General features: G+C 26.8%; 1 protein-coding gene across 1 annotated transcript in view; it reads left to right on the forward strand.

The window, feature by feature from the left end:
• The first annotated feature begins 427 nt into the window (after positions 1-427).
• Positions 428-27771, forward strand: part of LOC127285259 (E3 ubiquitin-protein ligase MIB1) — a 490224-nt gene continuing 462880 nt past the window's right edge. The window contains exons 1-8 of the mRNA XM_051311173.1: positions 428-892; positions 1384-1731; positions 3608-3808; positions 3906-4025; positions 5083-5412; positions 7843-7990; positions 8186-8427; positions 11884-12081. Of these exons, the coding sequence (XP_051167130.1) occupies positions 791-892; positions 1384-1731; positions 3608-3808; positions 3906-4025; positions 5083-5412; positions 7843-7990; positions 8186-8427; positions 11884-12081 (1689 nt within the window). The 5' untranslated portion in view covers positions 428-790. The remainder of the gene's footprint in view (positions 893-1383; positions 1732-3607; positions 3809-3905; positions 4026-5082; positions 5413-7842; positions 7991-8185; positions 8428-11883; positions 12082-27771) is intronic.

Here is a 27771-nt window from a genome sequence, read left to right on the forward strand (position 1 = left end):
ATTTAATGAAGTAATTAAAAATGATTTCGAATCTTGAGAATTTTTATAACTTAATTTTTTTAAAAATATTTAATACGTTTTTAAAACCCTATTGTAAATAATATGTTTAAAATTGACTTTGATTTCGTATTAAATATTTTGCAAAGAATCCGTATTAGAATAATTTCTATAATTCACACTAAAAACTAAAATAAAAAAGATACTAAATTTTTTTCAATTTTACTGAATATTGTCTGAAACAAATCTTATTTAAAAATTATAAAATAAATTAAATATTGTTTATTGAATATTTATAATTTTCGTGGTATTAATGGAAAAAAACGATATAAATGAATTTAAATTTGCCGCCAAGGTAAATTTCGATTACGTTCGGCTTCGATCGACTAAACACGAGTATTCACGAATATATCCGAGTTAACGCGATTCACCACTTGTCCGCCATTGTTGATTATCACATGCTTATCGCTGAAAAAATGCTCTATACGAAATGAACGAAAATAATTTTTTTAAAAACTTTTCAGGTTCAATTTATTCATGACATGCAAATATTAATTTAGTTTAGATATCGGTACATTAGTTTTCAATTTTAATGTCGTTAATTTTTCTTTTAAAAGTGATATTAATCGGTAGTGTTGAAAACTAACCTTGTCAAAGTTTTATGATTTTGACGTTAGTTCGATATGGCGGTGTTTTTTTAGCGGATGTGTGCGTTAAAAGTTTTTGTGTTTTTAGTGTTGTTTTTGTTTTTTTTTTTTTTTAAATATTAAATAGTGTTCGAATTTTTTTGATAATGGAGGCAAGTGCGAGTACCGGGACTCGTGCGACGCGTTTTATGATGGAAGGTGTTGGTGCTCGTGTTATTCGAGGACCAGAATGGAAATGGGGAAAACAGGTTAACATTTAGGTTATCTTATTTAAAACACTTGGATTTAATGATATTTTATTCGATAATTGTTTCAATTTTTTTTCAATGACAACTAGTTATTATAATTTCAACACTAATGACAAACATTTTTTTTATAATGTCAATGGAATAATTGTCATTTGGAAAATTTTACGAGACGAAAATAAAGAAAAAAATGCCATTATGATTTTGTTTTTTTTTTCATTGTTGTAAATAATTTAAGATTTCTGGTCTGTATGAAATTTGTTGAGTATTTTTTCTGTTTGTTATATTTATTTTAAGAAATTGTGATTAAGTGTTTACATGTAGCAACTTATTTTTTTTTCGCTTTTGTTTGATATTTTAGTATTTTGAAAAACTGAATATAAAAATGGAAAAAAAATGAAAGAGAGAAATTTTATTATAAAATATATTATAATTATTATTTATTTATAGTTTATCGTATTTGAGTTGATTTTAACGTTTTTTTCTTTGCCCAGGATGGGGGTGAAGGCCACGTGGGAACGGTGCGAAATTTTGAATCTCCAGAAGAAGTGGTGGTAGTTTGGGATAATGGAACAGCAGCTAATTATCGTTGTTCAGGAGCATATGATTTGAGAATTTTAGACTCAGCTCCAACTGGTGTCAAGCATGATGGCACCATGTGCGACACATGTCGTCAACAACCAATTTTTGGCATACGATGGAAATGTGCCGAATGTGGAAATTATGATTTGTGTTCAATATGCTATCATGGTGACAAACATCATTTAAGGCATAGATTTTATCGAATCGCTACTCCTGGTAGTGAACGAGTACTTCTCGAACCACGGAGAAAAAGTAAAAAGGTGAATATTTCATTTTTAATTAATTTTGTTTTTTTTTCCAGGTGAAAGTGATTCTTACGAAAATCGTTTAGAATTTCTACAGATAAGTGGTTGAATTTAAAAAGAAAAACTCAAAAATTACGAAAGTCCTTTCAAGAAACGGTCGAAATTCGTATAATGTCAGAGGGACTATCCAAGTATCTCAGAGAATATAAAAATAATAAGAGCATAATCGTTGTCTGGAAGTCTGAATTGAAAAATAATTGTTTAATTAGAATATTGAATAGTGATTATAATCCTTTATAAAAAAGTATTTGCAGTAAAAATAAAGAAGAATGAAATTATTTAAAATTTAAAATAAAATTAGAGTAATAAGCAAACTAAGATTAACAAATAAATCTAGATTAAAAATTTATCACAATGGAAATATATGACACCGATGTGAACTGCACGATCTGCAATCTGCACAGTCAAGAAACATTAGCACATTTTCTATTATATTGTCCAATATACAATCCAAGCAAATTTATAGAAAAATATATTGACAAGAATGTGTGTATAAATGTCGAGGAAAGTAGATAACTGAAATCGCTATTGTTAGTCGATGATAAAGGAAAATAAAATAGTATATTATATTATGTGATTAACGCGCTCAAAATTAGATCATTTATAATTAATGAATAATAAGGCTTAATCAATGATTTAAGCTATACTGGAAGTTACTTGTAATAGAGAAATTAATACAAATGAAAATTTATCTCTTTATCTATTGGACGAATGTAAGATTACAAAAACTGGACTAGGGTTTTTAGAAGGAGAGCCTCATAAAATCCATATAATATTGAACGAAGAGGATGGAGTAGAAATAAGTAGAGGTTTTAAAAATATTGTAAATAAAAGTAAAGGAAAAGGAAGAACAAATTGCTTATATTTAGGATAAGATAGAATAAAAGGTAAAATAACATTAAATGGATTGTAAAAATAAAAAGTAAATTTACAAAAAATTGAACGTGAATTTAAAAAATTTACCGTATATAGTACGGATAAAATTATATTTGAATTTCAGTGTGGAATATTTTTTTTATAAATTCTGTTTTTACGAATTAAACCGCACGAATTAGGATTAAATTACAGACGAATTCTGTTTCAAAACGTCACATGAATTCTTATAAGAATTTAACACGAATTCTAAACGATTTTCGTATGAATTATTTTGGTTGGCGAAAAATTGAATAAAATTTCTTTATTTGTTCAAGGAAAGCCAACAATTTACAATATATAGTAAAATATAATATAAAAAAGTAGCATGCTTAAAGTAAAATAAAATTAGATTTTTAAGGTAAAAAAATGTACCCTCTAAATCTGTATTTGTCGTTTTCTACTAATTAAACACTTTAGATTGGTTTATCGATTCCATAAAAAGGATTTTCACTAATTTTTAGTAGAAAATTACCAATTTATTAGTAGAAAAATACTAATTTGATAGTAAAATATCTATTAATTGAAATTGTAATGTAACTTCCCTATTTCAATCAATAAATATTTTACTATCAAATTAGTAGTTTTCTACTATTAAATTGGTAAAATATTAAAATACAAAATACAATTTCATAATCTTAAATTTCGAAAATTTTTGAAAACATTATTCAAAAATATTTTGTAAAATAAGTCGAAAAAATAGTCTTTTATCAAAATAAGTCGAAAAAAAGTTGCATTTCAAAAAAAAGTGAAAAGAAGTCGAAAAAGTCGTACAATCCGAGGCATGTAAATAGTAAAGGAAAAAATATGACAAATATTTCAATTAAGTTTAATTTAATTTTGAAAAAAATCGAGGCGGCAACGTAATTTTGAAACGAAAGTAAAATTGTTAAGATTAAAATATAAAATTTGTTTTTAGATTGCTATTCGAGGAATATTCCCTAGTGCTCGTGTAGTACGGGGAGTTGATTGGCAATGGGAAGATCAGGACGGTGGAAATGGTCGTCGCGGTAAAGTAAATGAAGTTCAAGATTGGTCTGCTGCCAGTCCACGTTCAGCAGCCTATGTAATTTGGGACAATGGTGCAAAAAATTTATATCGCGTTGGCTTCGAAGGAATGGTATGTCCTTTAAAATGCAACACAATATTCTTTAATGAAAAATTACAAATTATACCGTAAAAAAAAACTAAATTTATTTATTTTTAACAAAAAACAGGCTGACTTAAAGGTCGTAAGCGATGCAAAAGGTCAAACTGTATATAGGGATCATTTACCTCTATTGGGCGAACAAGGTCCAGGACGAACGGGCCCTCATGGTTTGCAGATTGGTGATCAAGTTAGTAATAATTATATTTTATTTTTTTTTCGACAATATTTTTTATTACAAATGTTAAATTTATTTTTTTAAAACCTTTTGTCAAAATATCTTTATCGCAGAGACATTATTATCTATTAATTTGTTGGAAATTCTAGTTTCGAAATTATGAAACTCGAATTTCTATATTACCGAAATTCACAAAGTAATATTTATATCAAATTGAATTTTCAGAAGAATTTTTATTTAACTCAATTCATAATTAAAGTGAATTTTCATTTAGTCGAACTTTTACAAGATTTCTAGTTGATCGAATTTTCATTTAATATAATTTCTATTTAACAGAATTTATATTTTGCAAAATTTTTCATAATACAGAATTTTTAATTAACATAATTATTCTTTAATCTAATATAAATATGTAATTTTGATTGAATTTTCAATTATCACAATTTTTTACATAGAATTTACATTTAATAAAAAAGAACAAAATTAAAAAATGTCAGGGAAAAACACAAAATATTGTTTGGAAGTTAGGAAAATAAAATTATAATAAAAATGTTGTATTAAAATTGATTTAATTGTATTTTCATGTAAAAGAATTCCAATTCAACCAAATTTTCATTTAAAAAAATTTTAACTGAGTCGAATTTTTAAATGCAAGAATTCTTATTTTAGCAAAATTTAATTTACCAGAATTATTATTTGTACGAATTGTCATTTGATAGAAATTTTGAAGATGCCGAATTTTCAAATTGCTAGTGACCGAACAAATATCCTGAATATCCGTCACAATTAGAGGGAATTTTAAAATTAATCACAATTATTTGAATTCATTTAAGTCAAAATTCTATTAAATATTAAGTGTTTTATTTTTTATTGCAAAATAAAAATTGTGTTAAATAGAAATTATATTAACTAAAATTTCGGTGAAGTTATAAATAAAAAATGAAATGAAAACGAATGAAAAAAAATATTTTGAAAAATTAAATAGAAGCAGAAGCGGTAATAAAAATGAAAAAAAAAATGCAAATATTGGAGAATGTTTTGTTGAAATTGGATTTTTTTTTGTCCATAGGTAAATGTTGATTTAGAATTAGAAATTGTTCAATCACTGCAACACGGACATGGCGGTTGGACAGATGGAATGTTTGAGTGCCTGGGTACCACTGGGACTGTTGTCGGTATTGATGAGGATCATGATATTGTTGTTTCATATCCTAGTGGTAATCGATGGACATTTAATCCTGCCGTGTTAACCAAAGTTCAAATACCAGTGCCTGTAACCAATTCCAATACCGATAATCAAACTTTTGCTGTTGGCGATTTAGTGCAAATCTGCAATGATATAGAGAAAATTAAATTGCTACAACGTGGACATGGAGAATGGGCCGAAGCCATGGCACCAGTAAGTTCATGAAAATAACTATACAATTTATTCAGGTTATTGCAAAATCGATAAAAATTATTCTTTTAAAAATTGGTAAAGATAATTAAAAAAAAAAGTAATAGATTTTTTGAACAAACTTTTTAAAAATATTTTACACAGAATTTATTATATTGTGTAATTTACTATTCAGAATTTATTATCTGGAAAATTATGGAACAAAAAACGCGAATTTTTTTTTTAGTTTTTTCTTCATACAAACTATTATTTAAAACAAGAACGAAAAAATTTACTATCAAAATTTTACGTAAAAAAGAAATGTGCGCTTCAATTCAATAAATTTAATTAGTTGATAAATGTTTTATTATTATTAACAATTTGTTATTAGAAATTAAATCAAATTTATTAATTCGTTGATAAGAATGTTTCACAGAAATATTTTCAAGAATTTTTCTTTTTAAACCACCGAATTAAACTGAGACAAATTTTTCAGATTTCAATTCATATTGAGAACAAATTTTCAAAAATAATTTAAAATTATATTTAAAAAAAAAAGAAAATTTTTCAAGTCTGATTTATGCACATTATTCGAATTTAGTATTTCGGAAAATGTTTTAAATAATTAAATTTTTCATGAATTTCATTAAAATATTATTGAAAAAAAAAATTAATTTTAAATGAAAATTTGTGAAATAATTGAATTTCAGAAGATTTTTAATTAAAATTTTAAAAATAATTGAATTTGGAAGAGTTTAATTTAAAATTTTTAGAAATAATTGAATTTCAGGAGATTTTCAATTAAAACTTTTATAAATTATAACTTTTATAAATTTGAATGAATGAATTTTTTTTTTACAAATTTCAGATAATAATGAGAATTTTCAACTAAAATATGTTCTAAATAATTGAATTTTGATGGAGTTACAGTTAAAATCTTTAGAAATAATTCCATTTTTTGAAATTTCAAAAATTATAATTTTGTTGTTAATATAAACATTAATTAAAAAACGATTTAAATAATTAAATTTTTGAAAAATTGAATTAAAACTGTTAAAATAATTAATTAAACAAAGAATTATATATATAAAAATTTGGGAAAAAAATTTTCAATTGAATTTACATTCAATTAATTATTCACTTACTAATTGAATTTGGAAGAGTTTTATTAAAAATTTGTTTGAAAGTAATTAAATTTCAGGAGATTTTAAATTGAAACTTTCATAAATTTTCACAAACTTTAAAGAATAATAGGATTTTAGAGTATTTTTAATCAAAAAGCATTTTATTTCCCTGAATTGTTAAAAATAATAAATAAGTTATTAACAAAATTAATTTAGCGAAGAATTTTAAATAAAATTTTTAGAAATAATCAAATTATAGAGAATTTTAGAGAATTTTCAGTTACAAATGTTTTAAAAAATTTAATTTTTGATTTTTGATGTTTGAAATTTTGAATTAAAATTTTAATAAACTTGAATTATTGAAATTTTCTAAAAATTATATAAACAAAAATTTAATTTTAAAGAATTAATGATTAAAAAACGTTTTATGTAATTGGATTTTTGAAAACTGTATTAAAGTTATTAGAATTAATTAATTGAAAAAGAGATTGAAGTTAAAATTTTTAGAAATAATACAGTTTTGGAAGAGCAATGGTAATAATTTTTGGAACTAATTGATTTTCAGGAGATTTTTAATTAAAAATTTTGTAAATTGGAATTTCTGTAGATATTTTATAAACAATAATTAATCTTTGGAGAATTTTAAAAAAGGAATTTTTTTTTAAATAATTGAATTTTTGAAAATCTTGATTAAAATTATTAAAATTAAATTATTCAACAAAGAATTTTAGATACAAAATTTAGTAGTGATTGTATTTTAGAAGAGTTTGAGTTAAAATTTTCATAAATTATAATTGAATTCCAGGAGATTATTAATTGAAACTTTTATTTTGAATTGATGAAAAGATTTTTGAAAAACTTTAGATAATATTTGATTTTTAGTGAATAATTTTCAATTGAAAATTGTTTTAAATCATGTACTTTTCGAAGAATTTATTTAAAATTTTTGAAAATAATTGATTTTGCAAACAATTCAAGTTAATAAATTTTGTTAATAATTCAATTTAAAAAAATAAAAAATCGAAAAAGTGCAATCCGAGGCATGTTATTGAAAAACTCTTGAAATATTTTCATTAAGGTTAGGAAAAAAATTTTTAATTTTCACTGGAAATATTTTCGTGTCAATCGTGAAATTAAAGACTGAATGCCAATATAAAACTAAATATACGTTTTCAAAAAAGTACTATAAAAAACGGATTGTTTTAAATTAATAGGTAATTGTTTTTGTAAATGAAAAAATATATTTTTCACGTCTAACTTTCTGCTAAGGAGTGCGAAGCCTGCTAGTATTATTTTTTTATTTGACTGACTTTTACACAATTTCTTTTAGACTCTTGGCAAAATTGGAAGAGTACAGCAAATTTACCACGATGGTGATCTCAAAGTTGATGTTTGTAGTACAGCTTGGACTTACAATCCTCAAGCTGTAACTAAAGTTGCGAGTAGCGATGGCAGTGTACCAGGAAATAGTAGCGGAGGTTTGTTATTAAATCATTGTTATTATTTCATTGATATTTTTATTAATTTGATTTTACTTTAATTAAACGTATCTATTTTACTTTTTAATAAAAATTCCTTTTTTATTTATTTAATTTATATTAATATTTAAATTAATATTTATTTAAAAAAAATTAATTTAATTTGTAGTAATTGATAATAAATTAAAATTTCAGAACGCTTATCAGCCTTATTAAAAAAATTGTTTGAAACCCACGTTTCTGGAGATGTTAATGAAGAGCTGGTAAAAACAGCAGCAAATGGTGATGCGACAAAATGTGAAGAGTGTCTAAAACGACCAGAGGCTGATGTGAATGGTGTATTTGCTGGTCATACGGCACTACAAGCTGCAAGTCAAAATGGTCATTTAGAAGTAATAAAAATTTTACTTCGCTACAAAGCCGATGTCGAAATTGAAGTATGTATTCTATTTTTTAATTTCTATTTAATTATTAATCCTATTTTTCATCAATGAAATATTTATTTCTTTATCAAAGAAAATAATAATTTTTGAATTAAAAACTAAAATTTTCCAACAATCTATGCTTTTCAAAATTGTTGATTTTTAAAAAGACAATAATTTTGTAATATTACAACTTAAAAGTTGATTCTGGTGAAAAATTCCAGACCTGGAATTTTTCACTACATTTTATTGTAATTTTTCATCGAAACTTTATTTGTCAGAATTGTCATTTGAGAGAATTATCCAATCACCAAATATATTCATTTGACCGAAAAAAATATTCGACAGAAAAGTGTTGGCGCGAATTTTAAAATTAACCAATCATAAATTGTCAAGAAAATTTTTTCACAAAATAATTTTGATAAATTATAATATACTTATAAGTAATTACAAAGAAATAAATAAATTTCTTGATAATTTTGATGTTTATGAAAACAAATTGTTAATAAAAAAGAGACATAAAGAATAATAGCAAAAATCATTTTTTCAGTTACAAAAAATATCGAAGGTAAATTTTTTAGCGCTAAATTAAAATCTGATCTGAAAAATAGTGTAGGATTCTTTATAACTTGAGTTGAAATGGTCAAAAATGTTCATTTTAGCAACATTTATGAATTTTTTATGGACACATGATTATGTCCCATAAAAAATCATTAATTAGAATTTTTATTTTACAGTATTTTATTAGAAACAAATGATTTTTTAGGAGAATTTTCATTTTACAAATTAAAATTTGACAGAATTTCTTTTTATACGAATTTTTACAACATAAAATGTTTAGCTATCGAATTTTTGTTTGTCAGAATTTTTATTTTATATATAGTCATTTAATTTACATGACTTTATTTAAGATAATTTTAATTTAATCAAATTTTAATTTAAATTAATTTTAATTTAACTGAATTCAGATTGAATCGAATTTTTAAATGGCAGAAATTTCAATTCACCGAATTTTTATTTGTACCAATTTTGAACTGATAAAATTTTTAAGACGCCATATTTTCATTTCTTCGAAATTACGAAAATGGCAGAACAAACAATCTACAGAAAAATTTCGGGGCAATTTTTAAAATTCTGACCAATTGGAAATTATCAAGAAAATCGTGATTGGTTAAATTGAAAAATTGCGCCGAAATACTTCTGTCCATTGTTTATTCAGCCATTTGTAATTTCGGTCAAATAAAAATTCGGCGTCTTAAAAATTTTATTAATTAAAAATTCGGACAAATTAAAATTCGGTGAATTCGAATTTCTGTCATTTAAAAATTCGAATCAGATAAAATTCGATTTAATGAAAATTCAGAATTCTGTTAAATTAAAATTAATTTAAATTAAAATTTGTTTAAATTAAAAGTCATTTCAAGAAAATGACTAAAATTTCTGTAAATTTCTGTCAAACAAAAATTTGGTAGCTAAAAATTTTGTTATGTAAAAATTCGTATAAAAAGATCTATCAAATTTTAATTCGAAAAATGAAAATTCGTCTAAAAAATAATTATTTCTAATAAAATACTGATAATGATTTCAGCAGCAAAACCAAGAAAGATTTAAAGTCACGTTAGTCGTTTATGGGTTAAACATTGTGAATTCAAATGTATATATGCGTATATAACTCTTGTGAAAGAAATGAATCGTAAAGCAACGAATAAAATGGATTTAAAAGCTTAAGAGAACTACTATTTGATACAATTGTTGGAGATTATTAAAAAAAAATTTTAGTTTCCATGAAAAAATTCATAAATATTGTTATAAAAGACATTTTTTATCATTTGAGCTCAAGTTACAAAGAATTGTAACGTGCCATTTTTCATTTTAGATTCGGATTCAGTGAAAAAAAAAGAATCTACAAGAATTACCTCCGACTTCTTTTTTGATAGAAAAATAGGTAGAAATAATTAAAAAAAAAGAATGATTAAATGATAAAAATAATAGTTATTTGAAACTTACTTTTTATTCAAATTTTTATACCATGAATAAATAGAAAACTGGATGTTCAGCTTAATGAAAATTTTTTAGATAAAAATTCTATTAAGATTTAAAGTTTATTTTATAAAATTCTGTTAAATATTCCATAATTTTTAATTCAATACCTCATAAATTTCAATAAGTTCAATGAGGGGAGTATTCAAGCGTCCCATAATTTTAAGTAAGGGAAAAATGGGCTGGCTAAAATATTATTGGTTTTCACAAAAGAAGATGATGAGAAAAATGGAGGAAAATCTATTAGTTGGAAAGGGCCTCATTGGGTGCTTAGGACCCATCCCATTTTAGGGGTTTAACACGTGGGCTGTACCTCTCAACTTGATCTTCCATTTTCTTTTTTTTTACAATAATTTCTTATTTTCTTAATTTCTTATAATATTTTAATAAAGAATTATTATTAATCATGTTAAAAAATAAATATTATTATTATATTATTATTAATATGAAAATTAGTTAAATTTTATTATTTATAAAAATATTTGTTAATTAAGAAAAATAATTTATAATAATTAGGGGCGCATGATTATCTCATACAAATTATTAAAACGAATTTTTATTTCAAATAATTTTATCAGAAATAATTATTTTTTAGAGGAATTTTCATTTTTTGAATTATCATTTGATAGAATTTCTTTTTATACGAAGTTTTACAAAACAAAATTTTTAGCTATCAAATTTTTGTTTAGCAAAATTTTTATTTTACATTCATTTTCTTTACATGATTTTTTATTTAAAAGAATTTTAATTTAAACGAATTTTAATTTTACATTTGTCCGAAATTACAAATGGCCGATCCAAGAATTGACAGAAAAATTTCGGCGAAATTTTTAAAATTGTCCAATCACAATTTTCTTTGTTAATTTCTAATTGGCCAATTTTAAAAATTGAGCCGAAATTACGGACAAATGACAATTCGGTAACTTAAAAATTCTATTAATTAAAAATTCATACAAAAAAATTCGTTGAATTTGAATTTCTACCATTTTTAAAATTCGATTGAATAAGAATTCTGTTAAATTAAAATTCCTTTAAATGGAAATTCAGCAAAATAATAATTCGAAAAAATCAAATTCGCGGCTTAATGAAAATTATATTTAATAATGAAATTCTATATTGAATGAAAATTCTAATGATTGATTTTTCAATTCATGCGAAAATGTAAATTTTGTTGAATAAAACTTTTGTTCAATCAAAATTTAGTTTTGAGAATCTATCAAAAAAATTGTTTAAATCAAATTTATGTTAAATAATTATTTGGTTGAATAAAAATGAAAATCCTGATTAGTATAAAAATGAAATAAATATCAAAGGAACAAAATTTTTTGTTTTAATAAAATAATGCAAATGTTTCATTAAGGTAATTTTTGAGCTTTGTTATTTTGTAAATTAGTTTTGGCATTCTCACTTAAAGTTTTAATCTGATTGCAGGACAAAGACGGTGATAGAGCGGTTCATCACGCTGCTTTTGGCGATGAGCCCGGTGTAATGGCTCTACTTGCCGGTGCAGGAGCAGATCTCAATGTACGAAACAAAAGACGACAAACAGCTCTTCATATCGCGGTTAATCGAGGCCACGTTGGTGTTGTGAGGACTTTACTTGAATTGGGCTGTCATCCTAGTCTTCAGGTTAGTCTCTTTCTATTCTTTTAAATTCTTAATTTATTACATTCCATTTTTTTTTATTCTTTCACAGGAAATTTTTATTGTTATCTTTTCTTTTCTTTCGAAATAATGATAATATTTTTGTTAGATTTATTTTATTTATTAATCCTTGTAAGAGTATTTTTTATACTGTTATATCCAAACATGAACAGAGGCCTCGGATTATAAGACTTTTTTTCGACTTATTTTAATAAGATGCGAATTTTATGACTTTTTTTTACATTTTTTTTTAATTTTTAAACAAAATACGTTTTTTTTTGTATAAAATGCAAATCTTCTTAAGATCTTTATTTCAATTATTTAACTAATTTTTAACTAAAATTTTTTTTCTAAATAAATTATTTTAAATAATTTAAAATAAAATTCTTTACAAATTCAATTATCTTAAACAATTTTTCAATTCAAAATTTTATGAAATTTAACAATTGTTTACAATTTTAATAAAACCAGCAAATATAAAATTACCAAGAATTTTAATTTAAAACCTTTAAAAATTTAATAATTTTAAAAATTTTCCATCTAAAACTTTTTGGAATTTAATAATTTCAATTATAACACCTCCGAAATATAATTATTTTAAATGATTTTTATAATATTCTTCGAAAATTCAATTATTTAAAAGCATTATTCAATTCAAAATTTTTGAAATTTAATTCTTGTCTGTAATTTCTAATAAATTCTTCATCAACGCAGATATCACCAAAAATTTCAATTAAAATTTTTTTAAAATTTATTAGTTTTAAAATTTTCTATCTAAAACTTTTTGAAATTTAATAATTTTAATTATAACTCTTCAGAAATTAAATTTTTTTTTTTAAAGATTTTTATAATTTTCTTCGAAAATTCAATTATCTAAAAGCGCATTATTCAATTTAAAAAAAAATTTGAAATTCAATTTTCGCCTCTGTAATTTCTAATAAATTCTTCAGTATAACAGAAATAACCGAAAATAAACGAAAATTTGAAACAAAAATTTCCTAAAGTTCAATTACTTTCAAAAATTTGAATTGTAAATTTTCGAAATATCAATTATTTGCAAATTTTGAATTGTAATTTGTTAAAAACTTATTTTTTTAAAAAATCTCAATGAAAATTTAAGCAAAAATTAAATTATTTTCTATGATTTTAGTTTAAAATTATCAAAAATGAAATTATTTACAAAAAATTTAGTTCAATTTAGCAAAAAATTTAATTTTCAAAAATTTTAATACGAATTAATAAAAATAATTTCAATTATAACTTCCGAAATACAATTATTTTTTATTATATTTTATATAATATTCTTCAAAAATTCAATTATCGGAAAGCATTTTTTAATATTAAAAAATTTTAAAGTTCAATTATTTTTGTTTGTAATTTCTAATAAATTTTTCAACATCAAAAATTTCAATTAAAAATTACTTGAAATTCAATTAATTTAAAAAATCTGAATTATAAATCTTTCAAAATTCAATTATTTTAAAAAAATTTTATGTAAAATTATTTGATAAATTATTTTTAATTCTGTAAAATTTAATTATTGTCTGAAATTGAACAAAATCTTTTGAAATTTAATTATTTCAACAAAAAAAAACTTCCAAAGTTCAATTATTTTTAATAATTTTAATATTTCTTTAAAAATTCAGTTATTCAAAAAAGTTTCAAATAAAAATTCTAAAATTGAGGAATTAATAAAATGGATTTAATATCTAATAACGTTATTTATTTAAAGTAAAATACTTATTAACTAATTAAATTTAATTAAAATAAAAAAATCGACTTTTTTTAGAATGTAAACCGACTGAAACGACTTTTTTTGCGTCTTAAAGTGGATCCGAGGCTTGTGAACATAAATAATTTAAATTGATTTTTTAGTCTAGACGGAATGTCTATAGACTTGGAACAACGGAATTAAATTTTCTTTTTTTTTTTTGGGAAATTAGTAATTTTGAATTTAAAAAATTAAAATTCTAATAATATTACTAAAATTTTATCAAAAAAATCAAACGGTCCCTACCCAGATAGCACGGAAACTTGCAGCAAGCTTGTCAAGCTTGCCGCGAAAGCTTGCTGCAAGCTTTTCTGAGCTAGCGAAATGTCCCACCCAGGGCAAGCTTGCCGCGAAAGCTTGCTGTAAGCTTTCCAGGAAAAGTTGCTGCAATCTTGCCATGAAAGATTGCTACAAGATTATTGCTGCAAGCATACGAAGAATGATTGCGGCAAGCTTGCCGTGAAAAATTGCCGTAAGCTTGCTACGTAAGGTTGCAGGAGAATTTCAACAAGCTTCTGGAAAGGTTGCTGCAAGCTTGCTGCAATTTTTAAAAAATACATTTTAAATTAAAAAAAAATTTATTTGTTTTCTAAATTTGAAAATCCTTGTGACGTTTATTATTATTAATTACGTCCTGTTTATTTTCATTTGGAAACTTAACGAGAAAATTTTCGAAACAAATTTGAGGGGACTGGGAATTGATCAATGTTATTATTGTTATATTTTATGAAATTTATTTAAAATATGAAAATACTTATTGAAAAGATGAATACAATTTTTTAAATGTATTAAACATTTGTTAATTTAATAATAATATTTATATATCATATTATATACTTACTTTATTTATCATTTTAATTTCTAGTATTAATTGCAGTTATTTTTTCAATATATCATAATTTTTAACTAATTAAATTAATTTTTTATATTTTAATTTAAAATGTATTTTTTAAAAATTGCAGCAAGCTTGCAGCAACCTTTCCAGAAGCTTGTTGAAATTCTCCTGCAACCTTACGTAGCAAGCTTACGGCAATTTTTCACGGCAAGCTTGCCGCAATCATTCTTCGTATGCTTGCAGCAATCTTGTAGCAATCTTTCATGGCAAGATTGCAGCAACTTTTCCTGGAAAGCTTACACCATGCTTTCACGGCAAGCTTGCCCTGGGTGGGACATTTCGCTAGCTCAGACAAGCTTGCAGCAAGCTTTCGCGGCAAGCTTGACTATCTTGCACGGTAAGCTTGCCGCAAGCTTGCTGCCAATTTCCGTGCTATCTGGGTATCGAATGGCAAATATTTTGAAAATTTCCCTTCCCTTTTAAAAAACGACTAACGCCATTCAATTCAGCGTATACTCGAATTAGGTGCCAAGTTTGTTCAAAAAAAGTTCTCGATTCGAGCACAATGTTATTTTTAATAATTTTTACAAAGTTCTTCTAAAATTCAATTATTTAATCTCTGTAATTTGTAAAAAAAAATCTTCAAACTTTGAAGTTTTTTGAATTTATCAGAAATGTTGGTACACATAATTTTTACATTTTAGAAACAAAATCATTAACGAATGAAATATATAATTTTAAAATTTTTGATTAGATTTTGTTTAATAACAAACTAGACAGGTGAAGGTGTAACCAGTAAATTTATTCACAGTTAGTGATTCGTCGACAGTTGGACAGTTGAGAAGTTTGGCAAGTGGTGGGCGGAATCGGATTTGGTGAAATATTGCGTTGCTAGAATACAAACATGCATAGGATATACGCAGAAAGTTGGTGAGAAGGGCCGAAAGGAGAAGGGACGAGGGTTGTTTATTTTATTCTTGAACTGTCTGAAACTGATATATTGGTTAGACCTCCACTTTCTACTCTCAAAACACCCCCCCCCATCGCTTTCTCTCTCTCTCACTCTCTCTTTCTCCCCCTATCTACCTCACACCTCTTCAATGATTTATGCTTTTGTGGAGCTTCGTAACCGAACAGCCCAGTTTTCTTTCCTTCTTCAGCATCGCCTCGATCTTCTTTTTCCTAGAAAACGTTCTGCCTGATAACGGCTACGCCAAATCCTCTTAATCCAGAGTAACCATTTTTTACTGTGGTTTAAGCTCAACTCGCTTTTATTCCCTGCCTTTCAGATTTTCTCTCTCTCTCCCTCCCTCCCTTCCTCTTTGCCAGTTATCTTGGAAAAAAAGTATACTAAAAGATGCATTATTCATAATATGAATAAATTTATTTCCACTGTTTGTTCATTAATATTTCAGTTAAATTTTTTTAATAATTATTAGAATATTTTTTTATAATAGACAATTGAAAGCATGTTTTAAATGAAGAGTTTAATCCTCAATTAATTTTTTAAAACGTTGAATTCCAATTTTTAATGTGCATTAAAATTTATGAGATCTAAAAAGGGAAAAAAGACAAACTAAATTGAACCCAGTTTATACCTAAATACCAAAAATCACTCATTCTGGGTCATGTAAGTTCGGTAAGTCGTTCTTTTTTTGTTGTTTTCCAATGAATAAAGTCCCTTCCTCTATCAGGAATCTTGCGGTGATGAAGGTTAGTTTGCAACAACAATAAAACGATAGTTTGCTGAATTCTTTATCATTTCCGAAGTCGATTATCGGAAATTCTCATGAAATAACTTGGTTGTCGTGTGCGATGGAAATCTGAATTTGGTCAGCCAGTGTCGAGAAATGCGTTCCTGGAAATTTTCCCGCTCATCCTTATGGTTTTCGCATTCTTGTTAAATTATCGAGGTCATTAATCGGATTTAACATACGAATAGAATGAAAACAAACATCAGCAGATGATTTGGTATCATTTTTCCCAACCAGGTCGTGAAAAGGAATTAGGGTATTTTTAAAGAAAAAACTTTTAATTCAATATTTGGTAAATTCTTCCACAATTATTTAATAATTGATTTTTTCGATTACAAAATCAAACAAAAAATTAAAAATTAAAAATTAAAATTAAAAAAAAATTAAATTTACAAATCACCAACATGTTACATAAGAGTGATTGGTCAAACTAACTGAGCCGATGACAATTTTCGCGTTATGTATGTATACAGACGATAGGGTCAAAATGACACGCAATCAAAATATTATGAATTATAACGCATTTTTGCAATTTATTAAGCAAAGGGAAATAGTTATTTACTTAGAAACTGTACATCCCAGAAAATAAAAATCTATTCAGTATTTTTGAATCGGTAGGAAGCTGTATTGAATCGGCATTTTTAAAAGGAAATCTCCGATTGACTCCGATTCAAATCATTTACATTTTTCAAGTTTTTCTTCCTCATTACCTGTAAGTTGAAAGACAGTGATATGTATATCTTTTCAATTTTAAAAGCATTAAGCAAATCTAACATTCCAGCGTATAATTTATTTACCCACTTGGAAAGATTCCCCGGAAAGTGCCCCCTGGAGGTTCTATCAGAATTCCGCCGGAACATTCAACGTAATTCCGTCGGAATTCCATCGGAGTTCCAAAGAATTTCCGATGGGATTCCGACGGAATTAGGACTCTAAAAATTTTGAAAAAATTAATCGGAATTCCGTCGGCACTCCGTCGGAATCCCATCGAAAATTCTTTGGAATTTCGACGGAATTACGTTGGAAGTTCCGGCGGAATTCTGATAGAACCTCCAGGGGGCACTTTCCGTGGAAACTTTCCAAGTGGATACAAAGCTCGTTTATTAAAAATTATTAAATTTTGTGCGAAATATGACAATATATAAACAAAAATTTTTTGATCCGATTCAAAATTGTCTAAACAGATTCATAAAAATTTTTCATTAATAGGAAATTATTCATTGAAACGAACTCCTGTATTCAAAATGTTACATTCCGATTGAAAACATTAATAATGAATTAGCATTCTTAAAATGTCTGATTCACTAGATGGTGCATTTAATAAGCTTTTTTTCCTGGGATCTTCCTTCTTGTTAATATAGTATAAAATTATTGCATTTAATGTAAATCATCTCAGAAATTAATCGTTCTTTATATAAGTTTCATAATCTAAAATTTCTGCATCGTCAAAATTAAAAAAATGATTATATTTCAATTTTATGTTTCTTCACAACAGAATGGAGGTTTTTGTTTTTATGTTCACTAATTATTTTTTTCAAAGTACGTTTCGATTCACCAATATACGTGGCTGGGAAATTTTTACAATTAAATTTATAAACAATATTAGTGCCATCACACTTTCTCGTCAAGTCTTTTACCAATTTTATTACAGAGCTTAAGCTTTTTTTTCCACAATAGGAATAGACTGTATACTTTAATTAAATTAAGTTTATTTAAAAACATTGATACAGATGATACTGCTGTAATTGGAAGTATAAAATTTCCAAATGTACCTTTGCTTGTAAAAAATTACTTCTAGTTCGTGAGTGAATTTCAAATCAATATTAAAAGAATTAAAAGTATCAATGAAAAGTTATTTTTTTATTTTTATTTTATTTAAATACAGAACAGTTTATTAAAAGAGAAAACGTGTACAAAATACAGTGCGCTTGACGCCAAGATTAAGAACAAGGAATATAGAGATTATGTTAGACCACTTACACGCCATGGTTGATATAAAAAAAGTTATATATGAACACACTTTAACAAATTTTTCTTTTAACTCGAAGCTATTGTTTACATGAGATTTTGGTAAAGGAATTAGTTTTTAACTCTTTGTTAAAAAGCAATTTTGAATAACTTTTGTATCAAAAATTAAACTTTATAGTGATATTGCAAACAATAGAAAAATCGATGCAATTTATTGCAGTGTAAATAGTAATTTTCTTTGGGTGGGACAAAAACATTTTGGGGCAAATTCATGATAAAATGTGACTTAGAAATCGTGTTGGAATTTATTTACTTTTTGGGTGGAATCCAATTAATTTCTTTCTTCCGTGAAATTGAATATCACTTCTATTTTGTCGTTGCCTTTGATGAAAGCGACAACGAATTTTCTAGATGCTAATGAATCTGTTATACATGTATATATATTTTTTTTTTTGCGTTTCTGTGTGTTCACAACAAAACCCAACTCTGCATTCGTGATTAGCGCTAATGCACCTTTGTTAGGAAGGTATCTCCTCATTTGTAGGAGTCTTAATTAATCTAGTTACACGCGGACGTAGACTCGAATACCATCCAAGAGCAGTGTACGAATGTCGCAGAATTGTATTTGAGAATACGTGTTGCGCATAATCGAAAGATGCAGTTTAGGTGTCTACTATCTACGGGACGCGCGTTCCCTTGCGTTGCTCTCGGGGTTGCTTTTGCGTGAGTTTCTCTCCTCAACCCCGCCAAGACTCTCTCCTCTTCCTTCTCTCTCTCTCTCCCTCTCTTTTCGTCGAGACACTCAGGGCGCGTGAACTTCCCCATTTCCTTTGAAACAATTCGGACTCAAGCTTCCTAAGGATGACTTGGGAAAACGTTTTCTACGATAAACAACATTTACGTGTCTGGCATAGCGCGCAGCTTTTCTATATCTCCTACAACTTTACACTTTCCTCTTCCTTATATCGTTTTGCCCCGTTTTCCAAAGAATTTTTTTTTTATTCAAGGATATAGTTTTGCACACTCGACAGGATCAGGGAAATGTAAAAATCAAAATTACTCGATCTCACGTTCATTCGTGATTGCCCTCGGGCCAATAACTAAAATATCATTCGATCTTGATTCAACATTCTCCTTTCAAATTTTCTTGAGAATTTAAATTTCCTCATTAAAGACGATCTTATTTCTTCTTGTGAGACAATAGTTTTCTATAAAATTCAATAGATTTTATATATGAAACTTTAGTGTCGTTTTTAACTTTCTTTGAATTTGGTATAATCTTCCTTTTTGTCAGATTTGTTTAAGAAAATTATGTTTAAAATTCATAAATTTAGAAAAATTATTAGTTTGCTTTTTTCTAATTCAAGTTTGAGAGTATAATATAAATTACTTTTCAATTTATAATTGAAATTATTTTTGAAAAATTGCTGCAAGCTCCTGATTCATAAATTTCTATTCAAGGAAATTAATAAAGTGACGCGATAAAATATGCAATATCATCGTTTGCATATATAAAAGCAATTTATTATTTTTCAAATCCCTGTCTCAATAAAGAAATTTTATTATTAAAAAAATAAAAATTTAATATTAGTTTTAATAATATATATGAAATATTAATATTTATAATAATAATTATAATTATAGAATAATAAATAATAATATAGTAATCAGTAGTTAAAATTTTTATTGTAAACAATTTTGTTAGATATAATTATTTTTTTGACGAATTTTCATTTTTCGAATATGCATCACGATTCGCCGGAAGGGTGTTTGGTAAAAATTGTCGGGCACATCTGATTTTTTTTGTAAATTGTAGTTCGGGATACAAGAATAATTGCAGATAATTTTTAACGTCTAAAACAAATAACCAACCCTTCAAAACAACATAAAATCAATAAAAGTATGAAAAAATCTGTTTTTACATGAAAAAAAAACATATATATAGGAAAAAAATTATTAATTTTTATTTAAATAATATAAATTTTGATGATAAATGCAAAGTGTAATTACTGAAAAAATAGCAATGTCGATTGAAGTTAAAACATACATTAATATCATTGATTTCACTTGATGTGGTGACTATTGTATACACCACACAGCACGAAGAAGTTTGGCTGCATAATCTTCATGATTTTTGACGTCTAGTGAAAATCCCAGATTTTAAAAAAATCATGATGGGAGGATTCCACTGCCTGCTCTGAGAAAAATCCCAATCCCATTTGGTATTATTGACAAAAATGTGGAACATGTTCTGTAATTCCATGTAATTTTGGAGTCATATTATTGTCGGAATCCTTAAGACTTCGTTGTTTGAGTTATTTGTTTTAGACATTAAAAATTATTGCACTAATTAAAGGTCATTAGCAACTACTAAATAGAAGCATTAATATAACTTTAGGATTCAAAGTTTAACAATTTAGAATCAATATGGAAATAAGAATAAATAATTGTTTACTAAATGAAGAAAAATTCTTTGCAATTAGAAATCCGTGACAATTTAGAGAAATAAATAAAAATTACCGCTTTCAAAATTACGGTTGACGGTAATTTATAGTTTGCTTTGAAATTTGAGTTTTAGTTGAATTACACGCAGTAGCTTTGAAAATATCTTTATAGAGACACGGAAGACATTGCAATATATCAAAATTGTTGTAAAAGAGAGCAAAAATGGCAATAATAACGTTAGTTTGGACGGTTTGTTTTCGGGGGATGAAAACAAATTAAAAGGAATGTGGGAACTTGGATTACTAGAGAGAGATTCGCTCTGCTTACCAACTGTTACCATCCCGCGATACGGTGCGATGGTTCTGGGTAGTATCTCATGCTAGATGTAAAATAACCGACCTCCCATTTTCGAGCTTCGCTTGAAAACATCTTTGATTTACGTTAACTGTTAATTTATACCATTTTTGCGGTGATTATGAAAATGAGCAGACAGTGCATTGCCCAACTTTCTTAATTACTTCCTTGACCTGAGAAGGAGAGTTGATCATTTACAATAATCACCTTCTGTTTCTTTATATCTTCTACAGCTGTCGTATGCGCTAAATTCTTCGTCTTGAATTCAAAGTACCATGAAAGTAATTACAGTTTGTTTGTATGCACAAGTCAGAGAGTCTCCTTTGGGGGGGTGAGGGAAGGGGGGTTACTTTAGAGAAGGGTTACAAGTTCTCACTAAAGTAAATCAATCAAATTGAAAGTGGCTTCTGGTATTTGCATGGAAATTGAAAATAACAATTTCTAAATCGTCTTTTATATATAAATATATTTTTATTATACATATTTATAAAAGAAAAAACTTTTATTTTAAATGGGATTCTCATCTTTACTGAGTGTTTTTTTTTATGATAAAACGAATTATTACTTCTTTTCAAGTACCAATTTCTTTGATGTTTATCCGTAACCACTTTTCTGTAAATAAGTGCTCTTTGTTTTATTCTTTATTCTACAAAATGGAATATTTACTCTTTCCACCCTTTTTTTTGCCCACTATAGAGGATAAATTAATAGTGTTGACTGAGGAAAAGTTTTCTATTGTTTTAAATGACGTGTATACCCTCTTTCATAGAGAGCAATTGAAGATGAAAGTTTGTTTTCTTTGATAGATTCAATTTTTTTACAATATACATATATAAAAGTTCCATTATTATTATACTGTGTTATAAAAAAAAGGAAAAATTCAACAGAATTTTAAGTGATTAGAATTTTATTTATTTTAACAAGTTGATGGGACAAACCCTTTCGTACAGTTGTACTTCTTAAAATTAAATGCGCACTTGTAACAAAATAATAAAATTAATTACATTTTGACATCATATTAGTTGTAAGGAAAAAAATTGTTAACAAAATCTAAATAAAGTTAAACTTTTCTAATATAGTTAAAAAAAATTAATAAGCAGTAAGATAATTTGTTAAACTATAAAGTCAATGTTGCACATTATTAGTGTTTATATTTACAGAATCATAAAGTAAGGTAATTTGAAAAATATAGAAACATTAGGTGTCACTCGATTTTTTTCCCCACTTATGAAATTTAAAAAATTCGAAATGACGTATTCAACATGACATCAGTTTTATAAACTTTGCTATATTAAATCCGTCATATTATATTTTCAAAATCTGATATTAGATTCATAATCAGCTTCACCGAAAACCCTCGAGTAACGAGTTTCAAGCGAATTTGATGATTTTTAAAAATCTTAGTCGCCATATTGGATTCGCCATTTTGTATTTTCAAAATATGATGTCAAATTCAATATTACGTAATGTAACATAAATAATTTTAAAATTTGAACAATAAAGAAAAAGAATGAAAAATTATTGAAAATTCAAATTATTATTATTATTATTAAAATTTAATTATACATTTTTGAGACTGGATTCTCATTCAATAGCTCGGGAACGATTTGATTATTTATTTCTATTGAATTTAGAAAATATGGAAAATAAAGAATAAATAAAGAATAACCGCCAGCTTTAAGCGGCAGTATTCTATGGAATTGGAAAATTGTGAAAGATTTTAAAAGAATGAAAGAAGTTTTTCAAAAAGAAATAAAAGATAATTAGGAAATATAATTTTAACACTTACTTTTTATTTATCAGATAATTCTCAAGTATATTTTGAATAAAATACTTGTAGAATTCCTAATTTGAACTATTTAAACTGGGAATATTTTTGAACACTTGAAGAATTTAAAATTTTTAGAATTGTAGAATTGACTGAAGAATTGTAAAAGTTTTTATTGAGCTGAAGAACGTAACGTTAATTATTTAACGTTTACAAAAACCAATTTATTAAAGTTTGTTCAAATTTTAATCATTACCAATCGAAAGAGCATAAAAAATGTGTCAGAATCCATGAGTTTTATTCCAAATTTGATGTCGGAAAGATATGAAAAATCAAAATTTAATAAGCACCCGATAACGCAATCGTTAACGTTTGAGAAAGGTTAAATTAATTTTGCATTTTCATATCCTTCCGACATCAAATTTGGAATAAAACTCATGGATTCTGACACATTTTTTTATGTTCTTTCGATTGGTAATGATTAAGATTTGAACAAACTTTAATAAATTGGTTTTTGTAACCGTTAAACAATTAACGTTCCGTTTTTCATCTCAATAAGTTTTTAAAATTTGAAGAATGACTGTTTATTTTTTGAGTTGAGAAAATGACTGAAGATTGTACAGAAACATAGGTTTTTAAAGGTTTGTCCCGACTACAATTTTTGAGTTTGTAATGTTGGTGGTAAATTATCGAAAAAGTAGAAAAAAAACTGACAATGTATAGGAGTTTATAGGGAGACGAGGGAAAGAAAAATGTTGAAAGCGATTAATTTTTCATCAAGAGATAATAGGGAGTTGGGAGAAATGAGTTTTCATCGGAGAGAATATGCGGGTAACCGATTGGAAAAAAGAAACGGTGGCCAAGAAAAGAGAAGCTTGCGGAGAAAAGAAAAGATTTTGCTCTGTCGTGAAAATAATGCATTCGTTCGCATGGCGTAGTGGAGACTTTACGCCGGCCATCAGAACCTTCTTATCCTGTCTTGAAAATGGCGAACGATTTCGATAGCGAAGTGAGAGCGAGAGAGATGGGTGGTGTGCCTATAGCCCATGTATGGCCTCTATTACAAATCCAATACCTACCCATCCCCCTGCTTTATCCACCTTGCACCTTAGCTCGATCGTCGGATGCTATATACGTATTTCGTGGCTTTCCCGGAGACTCCACTTTCATTCCCCCCCATCGAAAGGGGATTCATCCCATCTCGCTTCGTCTCTCACATATACACACTGCTCTGCATCGGCAGGATGCCTTCTGCCATAAAACATATTTGCTGACAGGGTCGATATTCCCCTTGGTGCAGACTCAACGAAAGTAACCGTCCCAATCGGGAGTTATCCAAGAAGCCAATAGCTCCTTTGGATTGCTCGTGTATACTCACTACTCTCTGAAGATGACGAGACCTGGAAACTCTATTCTTATTGTTAGCTTAGATCGTTACAGGAATTATTATTATCGATAGATAGCTTTAATATCCTGTTTGAGTAAAATTGCTTTCATGGCAAGGCTGATTAAAAAAAGGTTTTAAAGAATGTGTTGGCAGTTATTGCGAAAATAATCCAAGTTTTCAAAAATTGATAAATCCAAGTTATTTAGAGAAATTTAAACTAATGTAAGGATTTACGAATAATAACACGAGAATGAGTCACTTCTTTGCGATAAGGAATAGGTGATCAGTCTATGGCGAATCGTCGACCAAGCCTACACATATTTTATCCTAGACTTTATTTCACTAAAAATAAATTGTGCACATTATTTTATTTTAATTGTTTTATTTAATCTGAACCCTCACACTAATTACATTTCTCCCTTGACTGCGGATGACAAAGATTTTCCTCATTTTAGACTTTTCCCAGATTGCTGCAAAAACGTCAATCTTTGATATAAATTAGACTAAATAAATAATTTATGTAAATTAAAAACGGGATTTTCAATTTTGAATAGGAATTAAGTATGTGTTACGTCTTAACAATTTTGTAATTAAAGTTGGGCAATTTTATGATTGTAAATATTTTAGGGATTATCTTTGTATTCACAAATATTTTTGAGAGATGAATCTTTAAAGACTACATCGGTTAAGGGACCGTGATATCCCAGAAAAGAATCGTCCTTAAATTAAGTTTATTACGGGTATAGATTAAAACGGTTGTGCCTGCTAGTAGTTTAAAGACTCTATTGCAGTTTGACCTCAAGTTGGTAGAAAACTCTCCAGATTTTTTTCTATTGTAAAACCAGTATTGGAAAGAGTTTCCAAAATTTCCACCTGACAATTAGGGTATGAAGTGCATTTTTTGCCCTTTGGCAAAATAATAATAATCTTAATCTGTAATTATAGAGTTCATTTGTTTTTGTATTGTTAGGAAAAATTAAAGGTGATCAATCAGTATTCATTTTTTATCCCTTGCCAACCAAACAATTATTTTTTTATATACGGAACAGCATGAAAAAGTCAAGAAGAATTATTTTGTACTGGTATATATTAACATGTTTCATGTTTTTTGAACCAAGATCTACAAATTTTTTTTACTAATTTTCTAATTTGTTGCTAATTTCAACCTCGTATAATTAGTATTTTGGATAACTAAATACTTCGTTTATAATTTAATCTTCATAAATTCGTCAGTAACGATACGCATAAAAATTTTAACGAAATATTCAAATTTTAAGCACTTCTTATTATTCCCCTACTACTTTTTTCGCAACTGCTAACACTTTATAATGAGTTTTCCATAGCTTTATAAACTTGAACCTTTTTTGTCGATAATGATCATTAGCGACAGAGAATTATTCATTAAATTAAAATAATAACGCAATAAAAAAATAATCAAATTAATAAGGAAATATTTTTTCCAAACGATTGAAATTGATAATTCTATTTTTAACATATTTCATTGAAAAAAATTAAGCGTTTTAGAAAAAAAATCCTTATTAGTGTAAACGATTTCTTTTTGCAGTGGTATTAAGCCACTCTATCGGATTGTTAATATAGAACTAATAAATACGATTAGTTGTTGCAACAAAATTGTTTTGTTGTCTTAACAATTGAGTTCGTTTTTATAACAAACACCGAAGTGGTTTTGTTACTACAGCAATCCTAAATTGTTGAGATAACAAAACGTTTGCTGTAACAACGAATGAAAATTGTTAGTTCATATCAACAATTCTTTATTCTCCGTGCATACATCAAAATTGGTAAAAGATAGAAAATTGTATTATATAAAATTAAAAGAGAGAAGACAGATAATTAATATACAATAAAATCACTTACTTTTTCAATTTATTCATAATTGATGAATATCGTTGAAAACTCGTTTAAATCAGAACTTTAAAACCTTCATATTGTTACGTCTCAAATAGAGAAATAACTAACGAAATAATATTTTATTTTATTTATGGCCGCACGGTGATTCAGTGAATTCCTGTTTCATTTACAGAGCAGAAGGCTCTGAGCTAAGGGTACAGGGAAGAAAGAGAATAGTGATTTTTAATGACAAGGTTACAAATTTGTTTAGACAATCATTTAGAGATATAAAATTGATCTTTGAGAGAGAGTATCCTGAAGCAACCATTCTTGAAATAAGGGGAAGTCAGCATTCCACTGCAACAAGGAATGCAAGGGTTACTACAAATAAACGACAAGTTTAGAAAAGTTAGGAGTAAGAATATAAAACACTTACCTTAAAATTCAGTGGTAGGTGTGTTGAAAGAAAAAGGACCACTGCTGTGTCCTTTGTGTCACAGGAAAAGAGCTGGTAACAGCGGGAGTTTATGACGTCAGGTAGGTTGACGGGCCCAGGCATAACCGCAGGTCCGGAGTTCTATTAGGCGTGATGAAACTCCCAATAATGAGTCTCTTCCAAAAAGGAAGAATGGATAATTGCCTAATATAATGAGAAGTAAAGATCCTCGTTTAATGTAGAGGGTTTTGACACTTGATTTTAACTTTCGTATAAGAAAATTATGCACTTGAACTAGAAGACGTCGACTGGTACCGAAAATGAGCTTGATGTTATACGTATGAAGATGATTTCAGAACTGATCTCTCCGTGAAAATGTAGTCCTTTTATACTGATTTTTGTAAGAGAATAGATAAAATTTTATTGTCGTACTATATATTTTTCACCCTTATTTTGGAAGCCAAATTTGAGTCCTTCTCTCTCAGTTGAACGTAAAAAAGGGGAGTGTGAACCATTCTAATACAAGATAGAAAGAGTACGACTACGGTTATTCGCAGCTGTAGAAGAGTGTTTATGACTTTCTAATATGGTGATACCACAGGGGTTCGTCACATAGGAAAATTAGAAAGAGAGCATTTATTAAATCGTCTAATTTTAGCACATAGGGAAAATTAGAAAGAGAGCATTTTGTTTCGTGGGGGTGTGAGCTCTTCTAGTGTCATAAAAGATTTTTCTTTTTTTTCGGGTGTTTGTTGCAAAAAAACGCAACTCGGTATAGATTTAAGAATTCTTATAATGTGAATATTATAGTTACGGTGACGTGACAATATAAATTTAAATGTTATTTTTAACTTGAAATTGAATTGCTTTAATTACTGAAACTTAAAGATAGAATTTGGAAGAATTTGAATAAAACTGAACTGGAGAAAGAATTAGAATTTGAATGATTTTGAATTAAAAGAAAGAACTTGGAATTAGAACTCGAATAAAAATTTGAAAAAAATTGGAAGTATAGAAATAAGAACTGAAAGCTGATTTTTTCATTGGTCTTTAGTTTTTATATTACTATCCCTTCTTAAATTTTAAGTTAGGTGCAAATTTGGGGT

The sequence above is a fragment of the Leptopilina boulardi genome, unplaced genomic scaffold (assembly GCF_019393585.1).
Source record: "Leptopilina boulardi isolate dan_hultmark-lab unplaced genomic scaffold, ZJU_Lbou_2.1 LbouV2_330, whole genome shotgun sequence".
Taxonomy (NCBI): domain Eukaryota; kingdom Metazoa; phylum Arthropoda; class Insecta; order Hymenoptera; family Figitidae; genus Leptopilina; species Leptopilina boulardi.